Source organism: Borostomias antarcticus (genome assembly GCF_949987555.1).
Source record: "Borostomias antarcticus genome assembly, chromosome: 25".
Classification (NCBI taxonomy): domain Eukaryota; kingdom Metazoa; phylum Chordata; class Actinopteri; order Stomiiformes; family Stomiidae; genus Borostomias; species Borostomias antarcticus.
The window spans coordinates 10,307,956-10,327,955 of NC_140258.1; the positions used below are offsets into that span (position 1 = coordinate 10,307,956).

At 44.9% G+C, this 20,000-nt stretch overlaps 1 protein-coding gene across 2 annotated transcripts in view; it reads left to right on the forward strand.

Annotated features, from left to right (window-relative positions):
- LOC311325995 (stromal membrane-associated protein 1-like) overlaps positions 1–20,000 on the forward strand; it is a 42,259-nt gene that overhangs the window by 10,813 nt on the left and 11,446 nt on the right. For both annotated transcript variants that reach the window (XM_084458817.1, XM_084458818.1), the window contains exons 4-6: positions 466–541; positions 4,405–4,470; positions 17,697–17,775. In XM_084458817.1, coding sequence (XP_084314943.1) covers positions 466–541; positions 4,405–4,470; positions 17,697–17,775 — 221 coding nt within the window. The remainder of the gene's footprint in view (positions 1–465; positions 542–4,404; positions 4,471–17,696; positions 17,776–20,000) is intronic.

The window sequence follows — 20,000 nt, forward strand, 5'->3', positions numbered from 1 at the left end:
TGGACTTACAAGACCTGAGCAACACACACACACACACACACACACACACACACACTCTCTCCTCAGGGTCTGTGCAGCTCCCTGCCCTTTCACTTGGTGCTGTGGTTCGTTCCTCACTCTCTCCGTTTGGCCTTTTTTCTCCTCCACCTCTTCGCCCAAAAGAGAAAACGGTATATAATATGTTCTCATTCAACTTGCCTTGATAAACGCGGGCTAGAAAAGCAAACCAAACCTCCCATCTTCTCTCAGTCTCTCTCTCCCCTACGACCCCCTCGCTCGCCCGGATCCTCCAGGTCCTCCACTGTTGCGGTGATCGGAGTTGAATCTACGTGCAAATACACTAACACCAGTGCTATTGTGTGCACATTATATGTCAGTTTGTTTGGTTGCTTGTTTGTTAAGCAATATGTGTGTGTGTGTGTGCGTGCGTGAAACCCTTGTTTTCTTCCTGAATCCTGATCTCAGAGCTGTAGAGTTATTCATCCGGGATAAGTACGAGAGGAAGAAATACTACGAGAAGAACGGTCTCAGCACAGCTCCTGTAAGTCCCTGCCCCGACTCCTTATTGCAGTCTTATCAGCATAGCCTGTGTGTGTGTGTGTGTGTGCGTATGTCTGCGTGTGGGACACATTTGTGAACGCGCCGTTGTGGGTCTGTGCGTGTGCAACACGGCACACAGCACAGCTGTCAGAGGCAGGACACACACACAGTAGTGGTGAATGTAAACATCTGCTGGTGATGCAGTCTCCCCCTGCCTCCGTCAGGCCCTGGGAGTGGTGAGACTCTAATCTAGGATCTGTTCCCACCACCCTCTCAGGCGCTGGCTTTTATATGCAAATGAGTTATTAAAAAAACACCTCATTATCACTTTCTAAGTAGTTGGGTGCAGATGGACAGGGTAGGGGGTAGAAAAGCATTTCTAAAGCATAGTGGTTTGGGTTGGGTTGAAGTTGTTTTTTTAATATCGTGTGGGTGGGTGTCTACGTGTTTTTTTGTGTTGGTGTGTGTTTGATTGTGTGTACAGGGAGGTGTGTGAGGTTGGTGAATTGCAAGGGTGTGTGTGTGTGTGTGTGTGTGTGTGTGCCCCATGTGCCACATTGGGAGAACAGTACCCTTGTACGCCCGCCAACATCCATCACTGCTAACAATGGTGCATTGTGGGTACGAGCACATCTGAAGTAACGGTCCGTGCGTGAGCCCATTGTTCTACCCGTTGCAGTGCCTGTGTGCGCGGGCGCCAGCGTAGCGCAATGCGCTCACCTGTCACATTGTGTCAGTGTCACTTAATAGCAATAGTACCAGACAACGGACATCACAAATAAACCAGGCCGTTTGGAGAGCCATGGTTTGGCCCAGCGGTTTAGACTTAAGAGACCGACGTAGAACGAGAAGAGAGATATACCCAACCTGAGGTAGAGACCTACATCAGGTCCGGTGACTGCGGAGACATTTTTGTAGACTTTGTAAACTGCAGGTTTAAGGTTACGGTCAAATCAAATATAACAATGGTTGGGTGCACTTTAATTGAAGGCTACCTGCATCTCTCTGGGTTGCGGTGCAGTTGCAGTAGCGCTTTGATGGGCGGGGGTACTGGGAAAGGGTGACCAAAAACCAGCCAGCCGCCTCGCTCGTACCACTAGATGTAAACTAGTAAGTCAGGTAGGTCACGCCCCCTCATCGGGAAACAGGATTGAAAACGCCACCTCTGTCTGCGAGCCGACATCACAACTCGGCAGTAGCCGTTCCTCCCCCTCACTGGCTCTCTGTCCCCTGGCTCAACCACTCACTGTCTCCTCACATCCCCACCCCCACCCCCTGCTCTCTATATATGTCTCTCTCTGTCCCGCACTTCACTCTAAATGTTCCTGTTAGTGCTCGGTCTGCCTCTCTGTGAAGTCAATGTAAGAGAAGAAGGAGAAAAAACAAACTGAGAATACCCAGAATTCAGAGCTGCTCCAGGCCGCCTTGTCTTTTCAACGAGACACAATTGAAAGTGTCATTTGATGAGTAACAGTGGAGGAGTCTAAAGAAAGAGAGCTCTCTCAAGTCCTCTGAGGAAAGAGACGTGCTTCATGTGTGTTCTATCGATCAGATATTTTGGGAGAGGGAAAGAGAGATGAGAAGAGAGACTGAGTCAGAGAGAGGAGAGGAGGGGGATAGAAACCCAGGTTTTGAAAGTGGTGCAGCCTTCTCTGCAGATGTTGTTGTTATAGCTAAGACTTCGTTTACACATACACGGGTATTTACAAAAACGGATATTTCCCCCTCTCCGTTTAAAAAAATAAAATAGAACATCTTTGGGATGGAAAGAAATGGATCAGAAAACATAATGAAATAATATGACATTCAATTCAACTTAAAACCTCATGAACTACTTCAGAGATAATATGCAGTGGAGTGACAATGTCTTCCAGTTTTGTCATCTGGTGTGAAAGGTAATTTCGGGGTGAAACCTACTGTTTCAATACCCTGCACCCACAGTAACACACTGCAGGAAAAGTCTGTCACAACATAAGAACTACTGTAGGACAATGTGTGGTGAATATCAAACATTCAGCATTTGACCTCACTGGAATCTGTTCTCATTTATTATTAAAAGCTGAATATATTATTTTATGTACATGTATGTTTATTTGTAAATGGTGTCACACCAAAGACAAAAAGCACACAGATAGGACATTTTTCACTTTGTTGAAAATGACTAAAAAGCGATACCAATACCATGTAGGAGTACTGTATGTGCATTGTCCAGGTCGAGTACAACGACCATTTTAGTTCGTTTTTAATGAAAATACATGAAGATATTGACCTTGCGGTCCACAAAAAAGCCACTTCATGTCAACCACCCAATTAAAAAAAAAAAAACATTCAACTTGGACATACCCATTTATTTTGATAATGCTCTGTGAAGCATCTTTAATCTCTCTAACTAAATGTTAGCTACCAATGTAAACCAACCTACGCACGCAACATTGGCGAGGTAGCGGCGCCCTGAAGATCTGTCCTGTGCATTTCTGTTTGTTCATCCCAGATGTTTTCTTGAATCCCGTTTCTCTTCCTCCCCGTTTGTCTCTCTCATGGTCTCTCTCCCGAACTCTGAGGCTCTTTGTTCCGCCCAATCGGGCTGAGAGTCACTGTCACCAAGGTGATCATACAGTATAAGAACATGGCCCTGCGGAAAAGTGGCTTTGTGGGCACACACACACACACACACACACACGCACACACACGCACACACACGGTCAATGTCGGACCACTGCCAGTCTTCCAGTCAAGGTGTGCGTACGTTTGGCTGTGTACATGCTATGTGTATGCTTCAAATTTCATTAGGTGTCCGCATTGCGTGTTTGCAGTGTGTGTGTGTGCCTCTATCTTTCTCAGGCTGGATAGTAAAACCCAGGCTTAGACCAGTGCTGCCTAGTAATCCTCCTCTCCTCATCTGACACCCCTCCCTGTTTCCCTCTCTCTTTTCTCTCCCTCTTTCATCTCTCTCTTCCAATCCATATCCCACGCTGTGTTCTCTTCCCTGCACATCCCTCTCTTTGTTCCTCAATTCCTTCTCTCTCTCTCTCTGCCTCCCCTTCTCTCCCGTCTCCTCCCTCCCCAACATTCATCTTCCTCCCCTCTGCCTGTCTCTCCTCAGAGGTCCTGCGAGGCTGGCCCCCAGCCCGCCTCCTCTCCCTCTGCGCCGGCTACGGAGAACAGCAGACAGGAGGTTCCCACCGTGCCTTGCCACCCGGTGTTCTGACGCTGTTGCCGCGCTGTGCCGTCTTCCGCGCTGTGATGTGCCGTGTTGCTTCCCCGTGCCTTTTCGCATAGTCGCACCGTCCAAATGTAGCTCTTTGTTCTATTCAAACCCAGTTAAAAACAGAATAGCTTGTGTTATCAGTCCTCAGTTTTCACAAACTTCCACCCTTATCCGTTAAGTTACTAAACTACCTCCCTGTGCATTGTTGACAAGGATGCACTTCTGTGTGCGTGCGTGCGTGCGTGCGTGCGTGCGTGCGTGCACTGTAGGGACATATAGGAGTGTGATATCAGAGAGAGCTGTTGTGTGAGTCGGTAGGAGATGATCTGAAACAGGTGTGCACTGTGTGTGTGAACACGTGTGTGTGTGTGTGTGTGTGCTGTAGTTTCCCTCTCGCGTCAGATTTAGGATCCGTGTTCCGTTTGTGTCAGATTTAGGATCCGTGTTCCGTTTGTGTTTCTGTGTTTGGAGAGTGTGTTTCTGTGTTTGGAGAGTGTGTTTCTGTGTTTGGAGAGTGTGTTTCTGTGTTTGGAGAGTGTGTTTCTGTGTTTGGAGAGTGTGTTTCTGTGTTTGGAGAGTGCCTTCGACGTCTCCGAGTGTATCCGTGTGTCACTTGGCCTGCGTGCCGGTAACCTTCTCTCGTCTTTTTCCAATAGAAGGAACGAGAGAAGAAGAAAGAGGAGAAGAAGAGAGAGAAGGATATACCAAGCTCCTCTGAGAAGGTAAGAGGAAATGGAGTTGGATGGAGAGTGTGAGGTAGAAGGGGGTGTGGGGGGGGGGGGGGGGGTGAAGGACTGAGTAAGAGGAACCCGCTGGGGACCATGTATTATGTTGATAGATGTTTACACTGTTTTCTTACTGTGTCTTTATGCATTTGTAATTATTCACTCAATGGTACATTGGACAGAATGAGAGTGTGTCTCCGTGAATGTGGTCTGTCATAATGATACAGGGTTGTGGTGAGGTGTGTGTGTGGTGGGGGTGGGGGGGTTGTATTCTAAATTTGAGGATCTGGTTCATGGTGAAGAATGCAGTATGTGCATGACGTGCGTGGCAGTTTTAAGTATTGGTGGGAAGACACCTGTAGATGGGGAGTCATTGACAATAGGCTACAGAGTCAAAAATAGTTTTGAAAAAATCGGTGGGGATGGGATCCAGCAGGCATGTGGAGGATTTGAGTTTGGATACTACTTTTCGCAACATTTCTGTGTCCATCAGTGTAAACAAGCTCATGTGTCCATTACATGGAGGAAGAGGATCTGTGAACGGGATGCATAGCCTTTCCTGGGTGATATTCCTTCTAATATTCATGATCTTATCTCTGAAGTAAGCTGCAAATTCCTCACATTTGGAGGTAGAGAGCAGGTTATCTGGTGTTTTTACGGCAGGGTTTATTAGGCTATCAATTGTTGAGAAGAGCACTCTTGAATTATTTCGGTTGATAGATATCAATTTTGAGAAGTGGTCTTTCCTTGCATATCTTATTGCTTTATTAAAGGCAGAGAGATGTTCTTTGAGAATATCATGGTGGACCTGTAGCTTGGTCTTTTGCCATATACGCTCAGATCTTCTGCAGGTTCTCTTTAGTTGATTTGTTTCCTCATTTCGCCATGGAGCTTTATGATTGGCTGTGATCCTTTTCAGTTTAATAGGTGCTACAGAATCCAAGGCTGTGTGAGCTTCTTGTCTTTGAAATCGAGAGTTTAACATGTTTTTTGAATGATTTTTCACGGTGCCCACCCACATCCATTGTATGACCAAAACGGTGGTAGAGCATTTATCAGACTTTCTCAAAAGTGCTAGTTTTGTCGACGTTTTGATCTGAACCATTGTATATGATCATAAGTAACCTTAAAACAGGGCTAAACATGCATTTTCCCTTTACTACTCCTTTAAGTTCTCTTGAAAATGGATACCATCTTGAGCGCCTTATATTCATAACACTGATCAGGTTGAATCTGCCACTGTCTCCTATGATTTTGTAAGATCTTCTCAAATATACTGTATGTTCCCTACTTAAAATATGTGTGATTCACTTTGCATCCAAGAGATGTATCTGGCTCCACAACTCTAAATAAGTGTTGTATTAATGTCAGCGCTGATATGAGGTACAGTACTCAAGGGGCCACTGCTTTCTATAGATTTATCCACAGGGTTGGCTGAGAAAACTGCTGTGGCAATTTCTGCTGTAAGTGACTCGTCATATTCGTCCCGGCATATGGATCAAATATTCAAATTTTAATTAAGCAGCTGCAAGTTGTTGCTCAATTCAATTAGAGAGTTCCCTGGGCTGAGCATATGCCAGAAACCTTTTCCCCAGTTTCCTCTCTGTCAGAAAAAATGGTGCATCTATTGGATTAGTGCTTCTCTAGTGGTTCTCACTATACTGTACCTGGTCTGAAGTCATTTAGGGTGTGCAGTGTATGTTTACAGCTTTTATGACTTTTAAAAGTGCCATACAGTATATTGCTTTTTAAATTGCAACCTAAAACTAGAAATCGTTCTCAGAGAGCACAGACCTCTGCCCCTGAATGCATTTTGTGAAAATTGGTGTAGTAGTTTTTGCTGATAGACGTACAGATGTACACATGAAAACATCGCCCAGCTGTCGCCGTGGTTTGAGATATATCGGTCACCCAACGGAATGCGTGGCCTGACGGTCGTGGATGACGAAACGGTGACATGGCTCCTGGAGGTGTGCCCGGATATATAGCCCGGGTGACCCCTCACCCAGACTCGGGGTGGTAAAAATATAGCCCTTCGACCCCGAGCCTGGGGGGGAGAGGACCGCACCAACTAACCCAAACGATGAAGAAGAAGCTGTCGCTGGGGCAGAGGTAAACATGTAGGAAACCAGACCCTCAAGCCACAAACAGAATCAGGAACAAATCTGGGATCTGTGGAGATACATTAGATTAAATACACATACATTAAGTTAACATACATTATCTTTGCAGGAGGTGAAAATTAAATGCTTTGGGCTATCTGAACAGTCATAGCAAAACAGAGATTCACTTTAATGTAATTTCATTTTCAGCCCAAAAAAATCTGAGGGCAGATGATTGTACGGCAAACAATCTAGCAAGTTTAGCAATATTTGTAGCCCTAACTATAATATGGTCTGACACTTATATTAAAGCTAGATGCTGTGTGACCACTGCACTCACCTTCCTTACGGTAGTCATGGCAGCCGCCGGAAGCAGGCCTGCATTATTGGCACGCGTGAGCCTCATCTCGTCAAAGACGATGAAACTGAGCATTATTGTGTAAAACGGCACATTTCATTTTAATGATTACCTCAATCATACTGTCCTGGATATAGGAAGATCACAAGCCTCTTTAAAGCCCTACAGTAACATGTCGACATTTAGGCCCAATCCCAATCCCCCCCCTTAGCCCTAGCCCTCGGCCCTACCCCTACATTTTGTGCGTTCACGCGTAGGGTAGTGTGTCCCATTCCTTTTAGTTTCTAGGGCTAAGGGGGCATATCTGGCCTGAATAACATTGTGAAAATCCAGGTGAGGTGCTGGGTGGACCGAGGGGAGGCAGGGGAGAGAGGCCAAGCACCTCCACCTGGCTTTTCACAATGTTAATCAGGCCAGATATGCCCCCTTAGCCCTAGAAACTAAAAGCCCCCTTATCTCCAACAGGGCATGTGTAGGAGGAAGCGGACCTCTTCTTCGGATATGCACTTTTATAAAAAAAAATCATCAAAAGTCTGTTTTGCTGGCATGGTCTAAAAGGATTCATATTCATTCATTTGGAATTAAATACATTGTACATGACTTGATCCTGATCTTGACAGGAAGACGTTAGCTTGACCCAACAGTAATCTATGTGGCTAGCACTGTTGTGTTAGCAAGTTGAAGCTGAAGGCAGAGAGTTTCTTGAAAACAAGTAAGGTAACGTTAGTTAGCTAGCGTCAGTCAATTCAAGCCACTCATTTAAATCCCCTTGCAAGAGGTCAAAAGAGGTCACCACGCACTGATATGGTATGAACATTCTATTTAGCTGTGAGTATATCATGAATATTGGCACTGTAGAATGAGGTCTCAGCCAATCAGCATCCGTGATACAAACAACCTGTTTTATAGTGAGGTTTCATGACTCAGCCAGTGTGTGTGTGAGTGACCCAACCCAGCACGGTCAGAACCCCAAACTGGAGGAAAATTATGATGGGACTTAGAAAGCAGGTCTGCTGAATCAGATTCATTGATGTTTGTGTGTGTGTGTGTCTGTGTGTGTGTGTGCGCGTGTGTGTGTCTGTGTGTGTGTGTGTGTGTGCGCGTGTGTGTGCGCGTGTGTGTGTGTGTGTGTGTGTGTGTGTGTGTGTGCGCGCGTGTGTGTGAGGCAGTGTGATTCTGTGTGAGACCTTGTGGATTTGAAGTTGGGGCTTATAGATGCTACTCACTTCTGCTTATCAGCCCCACTCCTGCTGTCGATGGGATAGGATTCAGGAAACATTTGAGGATGCTGTGTGTGCGTGCGTGCGTGCGTGCGTGCGTGCGTGCGTGCGTGCGTGCGTGCGCGCACAGAAACATTTAGTGATTTGTATTTTTATTTATTCATTAGTTTATTTGTCAGGTACAATACATAAACCATTGTAAGGGGTTACAATAACATGTAGGGTGTCGGCTTTTTGGTTTGATGAAAACTGTCTGTTGACATGTTTATTGACTGCATCGTGTTCGTTCCAACAATAAAATAACGTTGCTACAACCCATCACAATATGAGGTCTTCTGGTTAAACGACGTTTCAACATGGACGCAGTTGGTCCTTCACAGGATTGAAGTTTATTTGATTCAAACAGCGAGTGTCCCTTCCGTCTGTCTCAGCTCTCGACGGATGCAGCCTGTGTGACAAAGGATTCACTGACACAGACTGCTGCATTCCTATCTTTCCCTTCAGTCAACTCCCCTGGTCCCTCTGCATGTTTGTCAATCGTGACCTTGTTTATGCGCCAACCGCCCAGATAGAGCACGCGGGGGGGAGGGTGGCCCGCTGTGTGCCCCTGCTTAAACACAGATAAAGATGCTTACACGCTGACACGTGACTGGCCTAGGTAACCTGCAATTCTAAGTAGTCACAAAATATATCTACCAGATATCAGCCAGATCCCACAAGGGTAACATATGTTGCATGTACTGTAGGATTTCTAGCCAAGGCTAATTTGCAACCCCTGTCCCTGATTAGGCATATCATCATTACCAGAAATATGTTAGTTACAGTGAAGTGAGCACATAGTAAGTGAGGATCATACAATAATTGCATCACATTAGTCATTTGCATGTGTTGTGTACGTATGTGTATTGTATATGTGCACGAAAGTGTGTAACACCTGTGTATGTTCAGTTATTTATGGCAATATATGTGTATGTGGTTTATAGGTTTGTGTGTGTGTGTCCGTGTGTCCGTGTGCATGCATGCGCATTGTCTTTATGAGTTTGTGTCTTCCTCTATCTGTGTGAACATGTGCATATGTGCATGCACACGTGCAAGATCAGTGATTGATGATTGCAGGTTTGGTTTGTTGTAGCCGGCGTTTCATCTTTTCATTAAACATTTTCAGATCAGTTTGCGTTTTTATTGCAGGCATCAGGCTACTTTACTCTGTCATCATTTATTATGATCTATTGTTTGGTCTTTCGCTTTAATTTTATGCTTAATGAGTGATAGAAGCGCGTACCGATCGGTCCATGTCGGTCTACCAACCTATTTAAATGAGTGTCGCTCCAAGACAAGCTGATGAAGGGCAGACGCCCAAAACATTGTGATAAATTGATTGACTGCAAGTGAAGAGGACAGTGTGTGGGAGTTCTTTCTCTCTACTAAAGTGGATCATTGGTTCTCTCCGACGCACCCATCATGCTACAGATGGGCAAAAGCTCTACTGTGTCGTTCATTCCAAAAACGTTTCCCTTTGTCACATATGTACAGCTGGGGTGGGATTATTCACACATTAAAACAACATGTTTGCTAAAAGCGTACTTGATGAAGCTGTCATAACTGAGCTATTTGTACTTTTTCAGAATTTTACAGTGGTGCCATTTCATTTGTTTTTGATCCATTATTTTGATCTATTATTTTTTACTTGTCTGTATAGTGATGTGATGGGTTTGACAGTTGACTGTAAAGCCTGGCCCCCCATACAGTAACACAATGGAAAATACCATTCATGCATGAACAGTTGAGCGGCCTTAAGAGGTACTTTATGTAATGTCGTATCATTACATAACTGTTCAGATTTGTCTTTATAGTCTTTCATAGCTTTTTAACGTGTTTATCAAATTGAGTTTGGAGTCTAAAACGACACCTAGGAAATTTAAAATCACTGATTTCCTCTATATCCTCTTGATCTATTTTAATTGTTAATTGGTCTTTTGCTTTCCTTTCCATGAAAAACTCTTCAGGGGTTAGATGACTGTGTTAGAGCCATTGGGATGCAGCCTCCATTTCATGTGTTAATGTCTCTGGGGGATTGAATGTTCTGCATTGAGGCTTTTTTTTTGGACTAGTCTGTCCAGTTCATGTGTGTTTGAGTGAGTGTAGTCTGTCTAGTACATGTGTGTTTAGTGAGTGTAGTCTGTCTAGTACATGTGTGTTTGAGTGAGTGTAGTGTGTCTAGTACATGTGTGTTTTAGTGAGTGTAGTGTGTCTAGTACATGTGTGTTTGAGTGAGTGTAGTCTGTCTAGTACATGTGTGTTTAGTGAGTGTGTCCAGTACATGTGTGTTTGAGTGAGTGTAGTCTGTCTAGTACATGTGTGTTTGAGTGAGTGTAGTCTGTCCAGTACATGTGTGTTTAGTGAGTGTAGTCTGTCCAGTACATGTGTGTTTGAGTGAGTGTAGTCTGTCCAGTACATGTGTGTTTGAGTGAGTGTAGTCTGTCCAGTACATGTGTGTTTGAGTGAGTGTAGTCTGTCCAGTACATGTGTGTTTGAGTGAGTGTAGTGTGTACATGTGTGTTTAGTGAGTGTAGTGTGTCCAGTACATGTGTGTTTGAGTGAGTGTAGTCTGTTCAGTACATGTGTGTTTTAGTGAGTGTAGTCTGTCTAGTACATGTGTGTTTAGTGAGTGTAGTCTGTCTAGTACATGTGTGTTTGAGTGAGTGTAGTCTGTCCAGTACATGTGTGTTTTAGTGAGTGTAGTGTGTCTAGTACATGTGTGTTTTAGTGAGTGTGTCCAGTACATGTGTGTTTAGTGAGTGTAGTCTATCCAGTACATGTGTGTTTGAGTGAGTGTAGTCTGTCTAGTACATGTGTGTTTGAGTGAGTGTAGTCTGTCTAGTACATGTGTGTTTAGTGAGTGCAGTCTGTCTAGTACATGTGTGTTTGAGTGAGTGTAGTGTGTCCAGTACATGTGTGTTTGAGTGAGTGTGTCTAGTACGTGTGTGTTTGAGTGAGTGTAGTCTGTCCAGTACATGTGTGTTTTAGTGTGTAGTCTGTCTAGTACATGTGTGTTTGAGTGAGTGTGTCTAGTACATGTGTGTTTAGTGAGTGTAGTCTGTCCAGTACATGTGTGTTTGAGTGAGTGTAGTCTGTCCAGTACATGTGTGTTTTAGTGAGTGTAGTGTGTCCAGTACATGTGTGTTTTAGTGAGTGTAGTGTGTCCAGTACATGTGTGTTTGAGTGAGTGTGTCCAGTACATGTGTGTTTGAGTGAGTGTAGTCTGTCCAGTACATGTGTGTTTTAGTGAGAGTGCTGACGCGCTGAAAGCTGCTTAATCTCAAGGAGGAATAGGGAGGAAACATGCTGACCCCTCCCAGCCCAGTCTCTCTCTCTCTCTCTCTCTCTCTCTGTCTGTCTGTCTGTCTCTCTCTCTCTCTCTCTCTCTCTCTCTCTCTCTCTCTGTGTCTGTCTCTCTCTCTGTCTCACTGACCCACTCATCATTCAACACAGTCTTCGACAGCCTTCTTCACTCCTGCGCGCGCACACACAAAACACACACACAAACACACACTCACACGCACACACACACACACACACACACACTGCATAGCTCTACACAACACTAAGAGAGAAACACACCACCCATACACATGAAACAGCTGCATGTAGCACTCCAAAACACCAAATCTGGTTACAGGGCTCGGGAGGATGAGGAATCATGGGTGGGTGGGGGGGGGGGGAGAGGGCTTTTAGACTAATTGCTCCTCTTGAAACAGCTGAAGCTTGAAGCTCAAGGTGAAGAAGGATGGAGAGGGTGGAGGGGGAGTGTGTGTGTGTGTGTGTTCTGTGTCGCTGCTCATTACGAGCGTGTGTGTTGGTGTGTCAATTGCTCTGTGACAAATAAACAGATTTAATTCACATTTTCAATTTAATTTTAATTTCATTCGGAAGTCATCATCCTGTTTGGATGGAATTCAAATAGCTGCGTCTTGCATAGAAGAGGCCAGTATCATGGACATTCATGGCCAAACTGCGCTGGATGCCTTGGTCAGGGACTGAGAGGAGAAGGACAGAGATGGAGGTAGAGGGACAGAGGTGGAGGTAGAGGGACAGAGGAGAGGGACAGAGAGGAGAAGGACAGAGGTGGATGTAGAGGGACAGAGAGGAGAAGGACAGAGGTGGATGTAGAGGGACAGAGAGGAGAAGGACAGAGGTGGATGTAGAGGGACAGAGAGGAGAAGGACAGAGGTGGAGGTGGAGGGACAGAGGAGAGGGACAGAGGTAGAGGGACAGAGAGGAGAAGGACAGAGGTGGAGGTAGAGGGACAGAGAGGAGAGGGACAGAGAGGAGAAGGACAGAGGTGGAGGTAGAGAGACAGAGGAGAGGGACAGAGATGGAGGTAGGGGGACAGAGGAGAAGGACAGAGGTGGAGGTAGAGGGACAGAGTGGAGAAGGACAGAGGTGGAGGTAGAGGGACAGAGGAGAGGGACAGAGAGGAGAAGGACAGAGGTAGAGGGACAGAGGAGAGGGACAGAGGAGAGGGACAGAGGTGGAGGTAGAGGGACAGAGGAGAGGGACAGAGGTGGAGGTAGAGGGACAGAGGTGGAGGTAGAGGGACAGAGGTGGAGGTAGAGGGACAGAGGTGGAGGTAGAGGGACAGAGAGGAGAAGGACAGAGGTAGAGGGACAGAGGTGGAGGTAGAGGGACAGAGAGGAGAAGGACAGAGAGGAGAAGGACAGAGAGGAGAGGGACAGAGGTAGGGGGACAGAGGTGGAGGTAGAGGGACAGAGGTGGAGGTAGAGGGACAGAGAGGAGAAGGACAGAGGTAGAGGGACAGAGGTGGAGGTAGGGGGACAGAGAGGAGAAGGACAGAGGAGAGGGACAGAGGTGGAGGTAGAGGGACAGAGGAGAAGGACAGAGAGGAGAAGGACAGAGGTAGAGGGACAGAGAGGAGAAGGACAGAGAGGTGGAGGTAGAGGGACAGAGAGGAGAAGGACAGAGGAGAAGGACAGAGGTGGAGGTAGAGGGACAGAGGAGAGGGACAGAGGTAGAGGGACAGAGAGGAGAAGGACAGAGGTGGAGGTAGAGGGACAGAGGTAGAGGGACAGAGAGGAGAAGGACAGAGGTAGAGGGACAGAGAGGAGAAGGACAGAGGTAGGGGGACAGAGAGGTGGGGGAGAGGGTTAGGGTGAGACTGGTCTTTATGTCTGTATTATCCTACTGTCCCCCTGCTCCCTTAATAAGATATTGAGAATCTCCTCCTCCTAACCAACTCCTACTGACTAGGGCTGTCAAAAAAATAATAAATCGAAGTTCGAAAAAAATGTGAATATCTTAAGTTTGAACCTAAATTTGAGAGTTTGAATATTGTAATATTAATACATAATATTATTTATCGCTGTCCCTTGTAGGTTATTGAATAAGTAGGCTAAACATTTATAGGCTACAATTTATTTACGGTCAATAATCCAATAATCCAGACCTCAGCACCTTATCGAAAGATGAAAGTTAACACCTCAGCGAGGGGTAGTGTTCACAGTACAATATTAAAATACATACAAATTCGAATATCGTTCGATCTCTACTAAATTAATTTGAATATATTCGAACTCAATTTTATGGCCCTTTTGACAGCTTTGAATGAAGTCTCACTTTTCCATTCGCAACTAGTTTCCTTTTTTCCTTCCTTCCTTCCTGCCTGCCTGCCTGCCTGCCTGCCTGCCTGCCTGCCTGCCTGCCTGCCTTCCTTCCTTCCTTCTTTCCTTCCCTCCTTCCTCTAAACACCAAGGCTGACATTCTCCCATTGGAATGGAAGCTCATGAATAAATGATCAAAGAGAACAAGCACTGTTCCCTGCATAGAAAATTAAGTGTTTGTGTGTGTGTGTGTGTTTGTGTGTGTTTGTGTGTGTGTGTGTGTGTGTGCGTGCGTGTGTGTGCGTGTGTGTGCGTGTGTGTGCGTGCGTGTGTGCGTGTGCGTGTGCGTGCACGCGTGTGTGTGTGTATGTGTGTGTGTGTGTGTGTGTGTATGTGTGTATAGGGAATTTATGAGTGTGATATCATGAATTGGTGCACACCACATCTGGATGGGGATAGTCTGACAATTATCAGGACGGGATGCACATACACACAGTGGGCTATCTGCTCGATGGGGCAGCTGGTGTGAAGGGCACACAGAGGCGCAGCATCCTGTGATTAACAACAGTCTACCCCCATCTCACACAGGTCAACCCTGTTACTGTATTCCCCCGACTGTCCCTTCCTGTGCCATGACCGCCACTGGAGGTTTGGTCCTGATGTCTAGAGTCCTCAAAATGCGCTAGAGGGAAAAATACTTTCTTTTTCCTTTTTTTATTTTATTGTTTTCCTTTTTTCATATTACGAAAATTGAATTTGAGAAGAATCCACTCAGTATAACAAGCAACAGTTTTAGGATCACTAAATAGTCATATTTTGTCATCAAAATCCATGTCCTGCGAGAAGTATGAACAGCTCTGAATATTTGAAGCCCTTTCTCTCTACTTAGTGATTTCAAGTGTACTGACATTCACAGAAGCATATCATCTTCAAATATTTGCATATTTCAGTGCATGGCACTTCATTTGAAAGCTTAGAAATATATAATAAAATGGGGTTTAACGTGATGATTGCATACTGTATCTCTACCTCGGTAGTGCGTGAATCATGGTACCGTGAAATCATAGATGTCTTACATTAAAAATATTTAAAGTAGCATTTACAGGACAATATGACCGATTATAAACTCGTTTGATATGAACCCAACTTTGGAAAGGCCGGAACAATGCATCCCTTTAAATTATTAAAGGTATTAACGCTCCCTTTAAACTATTAAAGGCATTCAGCTATTTCAAGGGAATTAACACATATTTAAAGTAGTATTCACACGACAGTGTGACAGATTATAAGCTATCCAATGTTATTGAACGTACCAAGCAATCGAACTGAATTGTGACAATAGCCTGGCGCGGCTCCGGAATGGGGGGGGACCATATTACACACACACACACACACACACACACACACACACACACACACTGACTGCCCTGTTCTCTCTCTCTCTCTCTCTCTCTCTCTTTCTCCCACCCTCTATCACACTCACAAGCTGCGGGGGTCTAGCCGCCTGTGAATCAATAGCGAAGCCACAGCGAGGCTAATCAATAGGCTGGATTTACACTGCTGGAGAACAAGAATCAACTCAGACCACTGTTCTCCATCCACATGCACACACACACACGCACACACACACGCACACACACTCAAACACCACGCACAAACGCCACACACAAACAAACAACAAACCCTTCCCCCACAGCCCCTGACTGCTGCAGTGCCTGGAGATTTTCTCCATGAATATTCCTGTGTTTGTGTGTGTGTGTGTGTGTTGTGCATAGGCACTGGAATAAGGGGGACACCGGGACTTTTTGTCCCCCCACTTTCAATGAAAAAGTGTCCCCCGAATCTCATCTTCAATTAAATGTTTTTGGGCGAGAACGCCAACTTCCGGTATAACGGTAATAGAACGACCGCTACTGTATATGAGTCGGCTTGTCTCCTTTGTGATCATCAGAACCAGCAGGAAGGCCGAAAGCCAAAATGACAGTGAGCAGTTTGAAAAAGAAACATTTTGTTATTCATTCAATGCAAGCTGGATCAACAAATAGAGACACGGTCACGGCTCTTCTCTACAACGATCCACCCTCTAAGCACCTTTTGTATTTTAGATTGCTATTCTTGCACTTTGCCTTCAGCACTAGATTATGCTTAGTCCCTTGTTTTAGAATGGCAATGCACTTGGGAGTGCACAACAGAAAAATGCATGCTCATGGTAATATTTTGGATAATCTTGATATTGATGCCCCAATGGATCCTTTATCAAGGCAAGGCAAGTTTATTTGTAAGTGCTTTACATGAGACATTAAAAGCATCAAGAGAAAGTGCAAGAAACACATAAAAGGTCATAGAAAACGAAATGCAATGCAGTGCCAACCCAGAGAGAAAGACTACTTTTGGAGTTATCTGATGCAGGAAGTTGTTTTTGTTTTTAGCTGCCGCGTATGAACCAGGCATCGTCTTTGGAGATCGGGCTTTATATGCTGCCGTTGGGCAGCCAGCATGCATTTGTCTAAGAGTTGGGTTGGGATCTAGGCTGTTTTACATCCATGGTGCTTCCCGCTGTGCAGTGCAGTTTATTAGTGCCATTGTGACAGCGTAGACCAGCATAACAGTCACTGACCTCTTTTCAGCAACCGCTGTTCAAAGTACGTTCGTGCAGCTATGCAAATTAGTGCATAAAAATTCACCAGAATGCAGGAAACCGTTTGAAATTCAAAATGTCATCGGGAGGACCCCCAGACTCCCGCTTAATAGTGTCCCCGGACTACGGGGTTCAATCCGGCGCGCCTGGTGCTGTGCCCTTGTCAAAACCTTTAGTTGGGTTTTTCGCTGCTCTTTCCCGCCAAGATCAACCAGCATCAAGAGTAACTGATCAGGCTCTGAATGATAATGCTAGCCACGTTAGCAAGCCTTTGACTGAGGACTGTCTGTCTCCATCCTAATTCTCTCTGTTGCCTGCTTATGCGTGGCGATAAGAATTTTTAAGGCTTTTATGTGGTAAGGCCCTAATTAAAACTTTATCGCTCGCAGGGAGACGGGGAGAGAAGCGTCCACATACAGTTAGTTGGCGAGTGAGATAGCATCTCTGAAACGCATACAGTGCGTTTGAAAAGTATTCACCTCCCCCTTGGATGTTTTCACATTTCATTGTGTTACAACATGGAATCAAAATGGATGTAATTTAGTTGACTGTAATTTATTCCGTCAGAATGGTCTCCATAAATTGAGGTAGCCTACAGTATGTCACATGATTTAGGAATAAACACATCTGTCCTTGGGTGATCCCTGTTAGTGCATTCACAAACTAAGACTACTCCATGAATACTAAGGAATGCGCAAATATACAGTGTAAATATATTTGGCGCGAGCCTAACATCACACATCAACCTAAGAACACCTTCTCTACTGGGAAGCATAATGGTGGGGAAGCTATGGGGATGCTTCACTGCGGCAGGGACTAGATAGAAGGCAAAATGAAAGAAGCAAAGTACAAAGCAATCTGGAGGAAAACCTGTTGCAGTCTTTTAGAAACCTGGCACTTGAGAGAAGATTCATTTTCCTGCAGAACAATTACCCAAAACATACAGCCAAATCCACACTAGAGTGGCTTAAAAACCAAAAAGTCAGTATCCTGGAATTGTCCAGTCAATGTCGAGGCCTAAATCCAATTGAGAATCTGTGAGAGTGTTAAACGCTGAGCAATGCCGTCATGTTCAAAGTTCTAAGCAACCCCATGCACCAAACGCCACCTGAAGCAAACCGTCAGGACCTTTCTGTCAGATGTGTGTCACTCTCGGCAGTGCGTCAGATTGCAGTTGAATTGGATTGAATGAACGTTATTGGTTATTGATTCGCCAGGGGGAAACTGGATGGCCCTGAGTGTTACTACCAGTAACCCTGTGCTCTCTCTCTTATGTCCTTTCTCCAGAAGAGGGAGGAGCTTCAAGTGGACTCCAGGGCCAGTCCCAGGCAGAGCAGCGAGCCGGCCGTCGACCTCCTAGGCCTGGGTAAGGCGTGGCTAACTGCCGTCGTGGTGGTGAATGTTCGGTCTGAGCGTGCGCCTCTCGAACACGTGGTGGAAGATGCATGAACGTCCCGGGAGTACCCTGAAGACGAGATTTCGGTTCCTGTTTGCACCTCACGGTTACACGAACACGCCGTTAGCATTTGTGAAAACCTGTGAAGTTTAGAGGATGCCGCGAAGGGTGTTTAATGTGTTCTGTGTGTCATTTTCCAGGATTCCGCCCTCATGTAAATAGGCGAAGTCGATGTTGTTTTGATACCGATGAAGTACGTTCAGCTATTGTACAGTTAAATTACAACATATCATTTTAAAGCCCATAATATGATTGTAGGATTACATTGTAGGATTCCTACTCTTGTCCGACCAAGATTCTGTTAGCCGAGCAATAAAGCTTGTTAGACAAAATAGGCTGTAGTCTATAGTAAAGTAGACTACAAGTCTCCTAATTATGATTTATGTTAAGACTTATTTGCTTCCATACTGTACATAGCCGCTGGACCGTATTTTGAGCAGGACGCTGACAAAAGGGTCTAAAATCCAGCTCAATCTCTAAAATGCATGGTTGTGCAGCATTGTAAAATGTAGATCTCTCTTTATTTCATTTTGTTAGGCTATTCTATTCGATTAGATTATGTTCTGCTATTCTAATCTGTTCTACAGCATCTATGTTATTCGTTTATGCATTATAATAGTCAAATCTCCCAAAACACAGCAGCAGCATTATATAATTTAGACAAAGTGCAATCTCCAAACATACAGATGACTTTGAAAAGATTTTTAAAAGTCTGACACCCTCTCATATCTAGACCGAGAGTTTTTAGTTACAGACTATACGAGTTTGCAAAGACTGGGATCATGCAGGTCATTTGCATTAAGACTAAACACTTCAGATAATATTAAACATGTTTGATTTTACTGGAACTTCAAGAGCAAAAGACTGATTTAAGACTCAGGTTGCCACTTGAATCGGGGAGCACAAAACTAGCAAAACTCAGGATGATTTTATTCAGACATTGGAAAATGCATTCATTTAAATCAGGGGTGTCAAACTCTGGCCCGCGGGCCAAATTTGGCCCGCAGTGTAATTATATTTGGCCCGCGAGGCAATACCAAATGACTACTAGAGCTGGCCCGCCAGTATTATACAGCGCATTCACCGCTAATACTACAAATTCCATAATGCTCTGCTGTTGTTTTGGCGCGTCAATCAAGACAGGACCCAGAAACGCCCTCTCTTCTGTGACAGTAGTCATAGCAATCTCATACTACAACTGTAACGTGTTACCCCTTCTTAAAAATGGCGAAAAGAAAGGCAGAAAACAGAAGCTTTACGTTATGTAACGTCTCACTGTGATAGAGACACCTGTGTTGACCTAGCCGGCCGCTGTGTTTGCTCTGTTCCTGTTCATTCAATCCTGCCGGCCTGTCTGCCGGCCTGTCTACCTGCCTGTCCGCCTGGCTGTCTGTCTGCATGCCGGCTGTCTGTCTGTCTGTCTGCCTGGCTGTAGGACAGTCAGGGTTTTACAAGCTTCTCTACTGAGCAGATGGAGCACCAACACTTGTGTCTGAGGGTGTATTCACATATGTTAGTGCACACCATTGATGCGCACCAAAAGCGAAAGTGATGTGCATATTCAATGTTAAAGCAAAACTTGTTTGGGTCCATATTAAAATTTTCATTTGTTCAATGTTGGCCCGCGACTTTGTTCAAGTTTTAAATTTTGGCCCACTGTGTATTTGAGTTTGACACCCCTGATTTAAATCATTTGGATGGATGATCACAATGAGAGGTTATTTAAGCAATAAACCACGAGAGGCCGTGTGTTATAGTGATTTTTTAACAGCTAGGGGGCGTTGTTAGTTAGTTATGTTAGTTATAAAATCACTATAACACACGGCCTCGAGTGGTTTATTGCTTTTATACAACGGTTACTACAGCTATTAGTGTAAAATAAACACACAGCAATGTAAAATATTAACATTTATTCAAAACGAAGCATCATTCCCTCAATTCCGCCGAGCAAAATAGTTCCCCTAACAAATGGGTTGCCAAGCAACAACAACAACTACAATGCATTGGATCAAATGGGAGGCGCATTAATACTGAAAATGGAATGATATGCGGTCCCAGGTGTGTGTTACAAAGTATTTTAACACGGCTTCCAGCCAATCAGAATCAAGAACCAGAACTAACCGTTGTATAATATG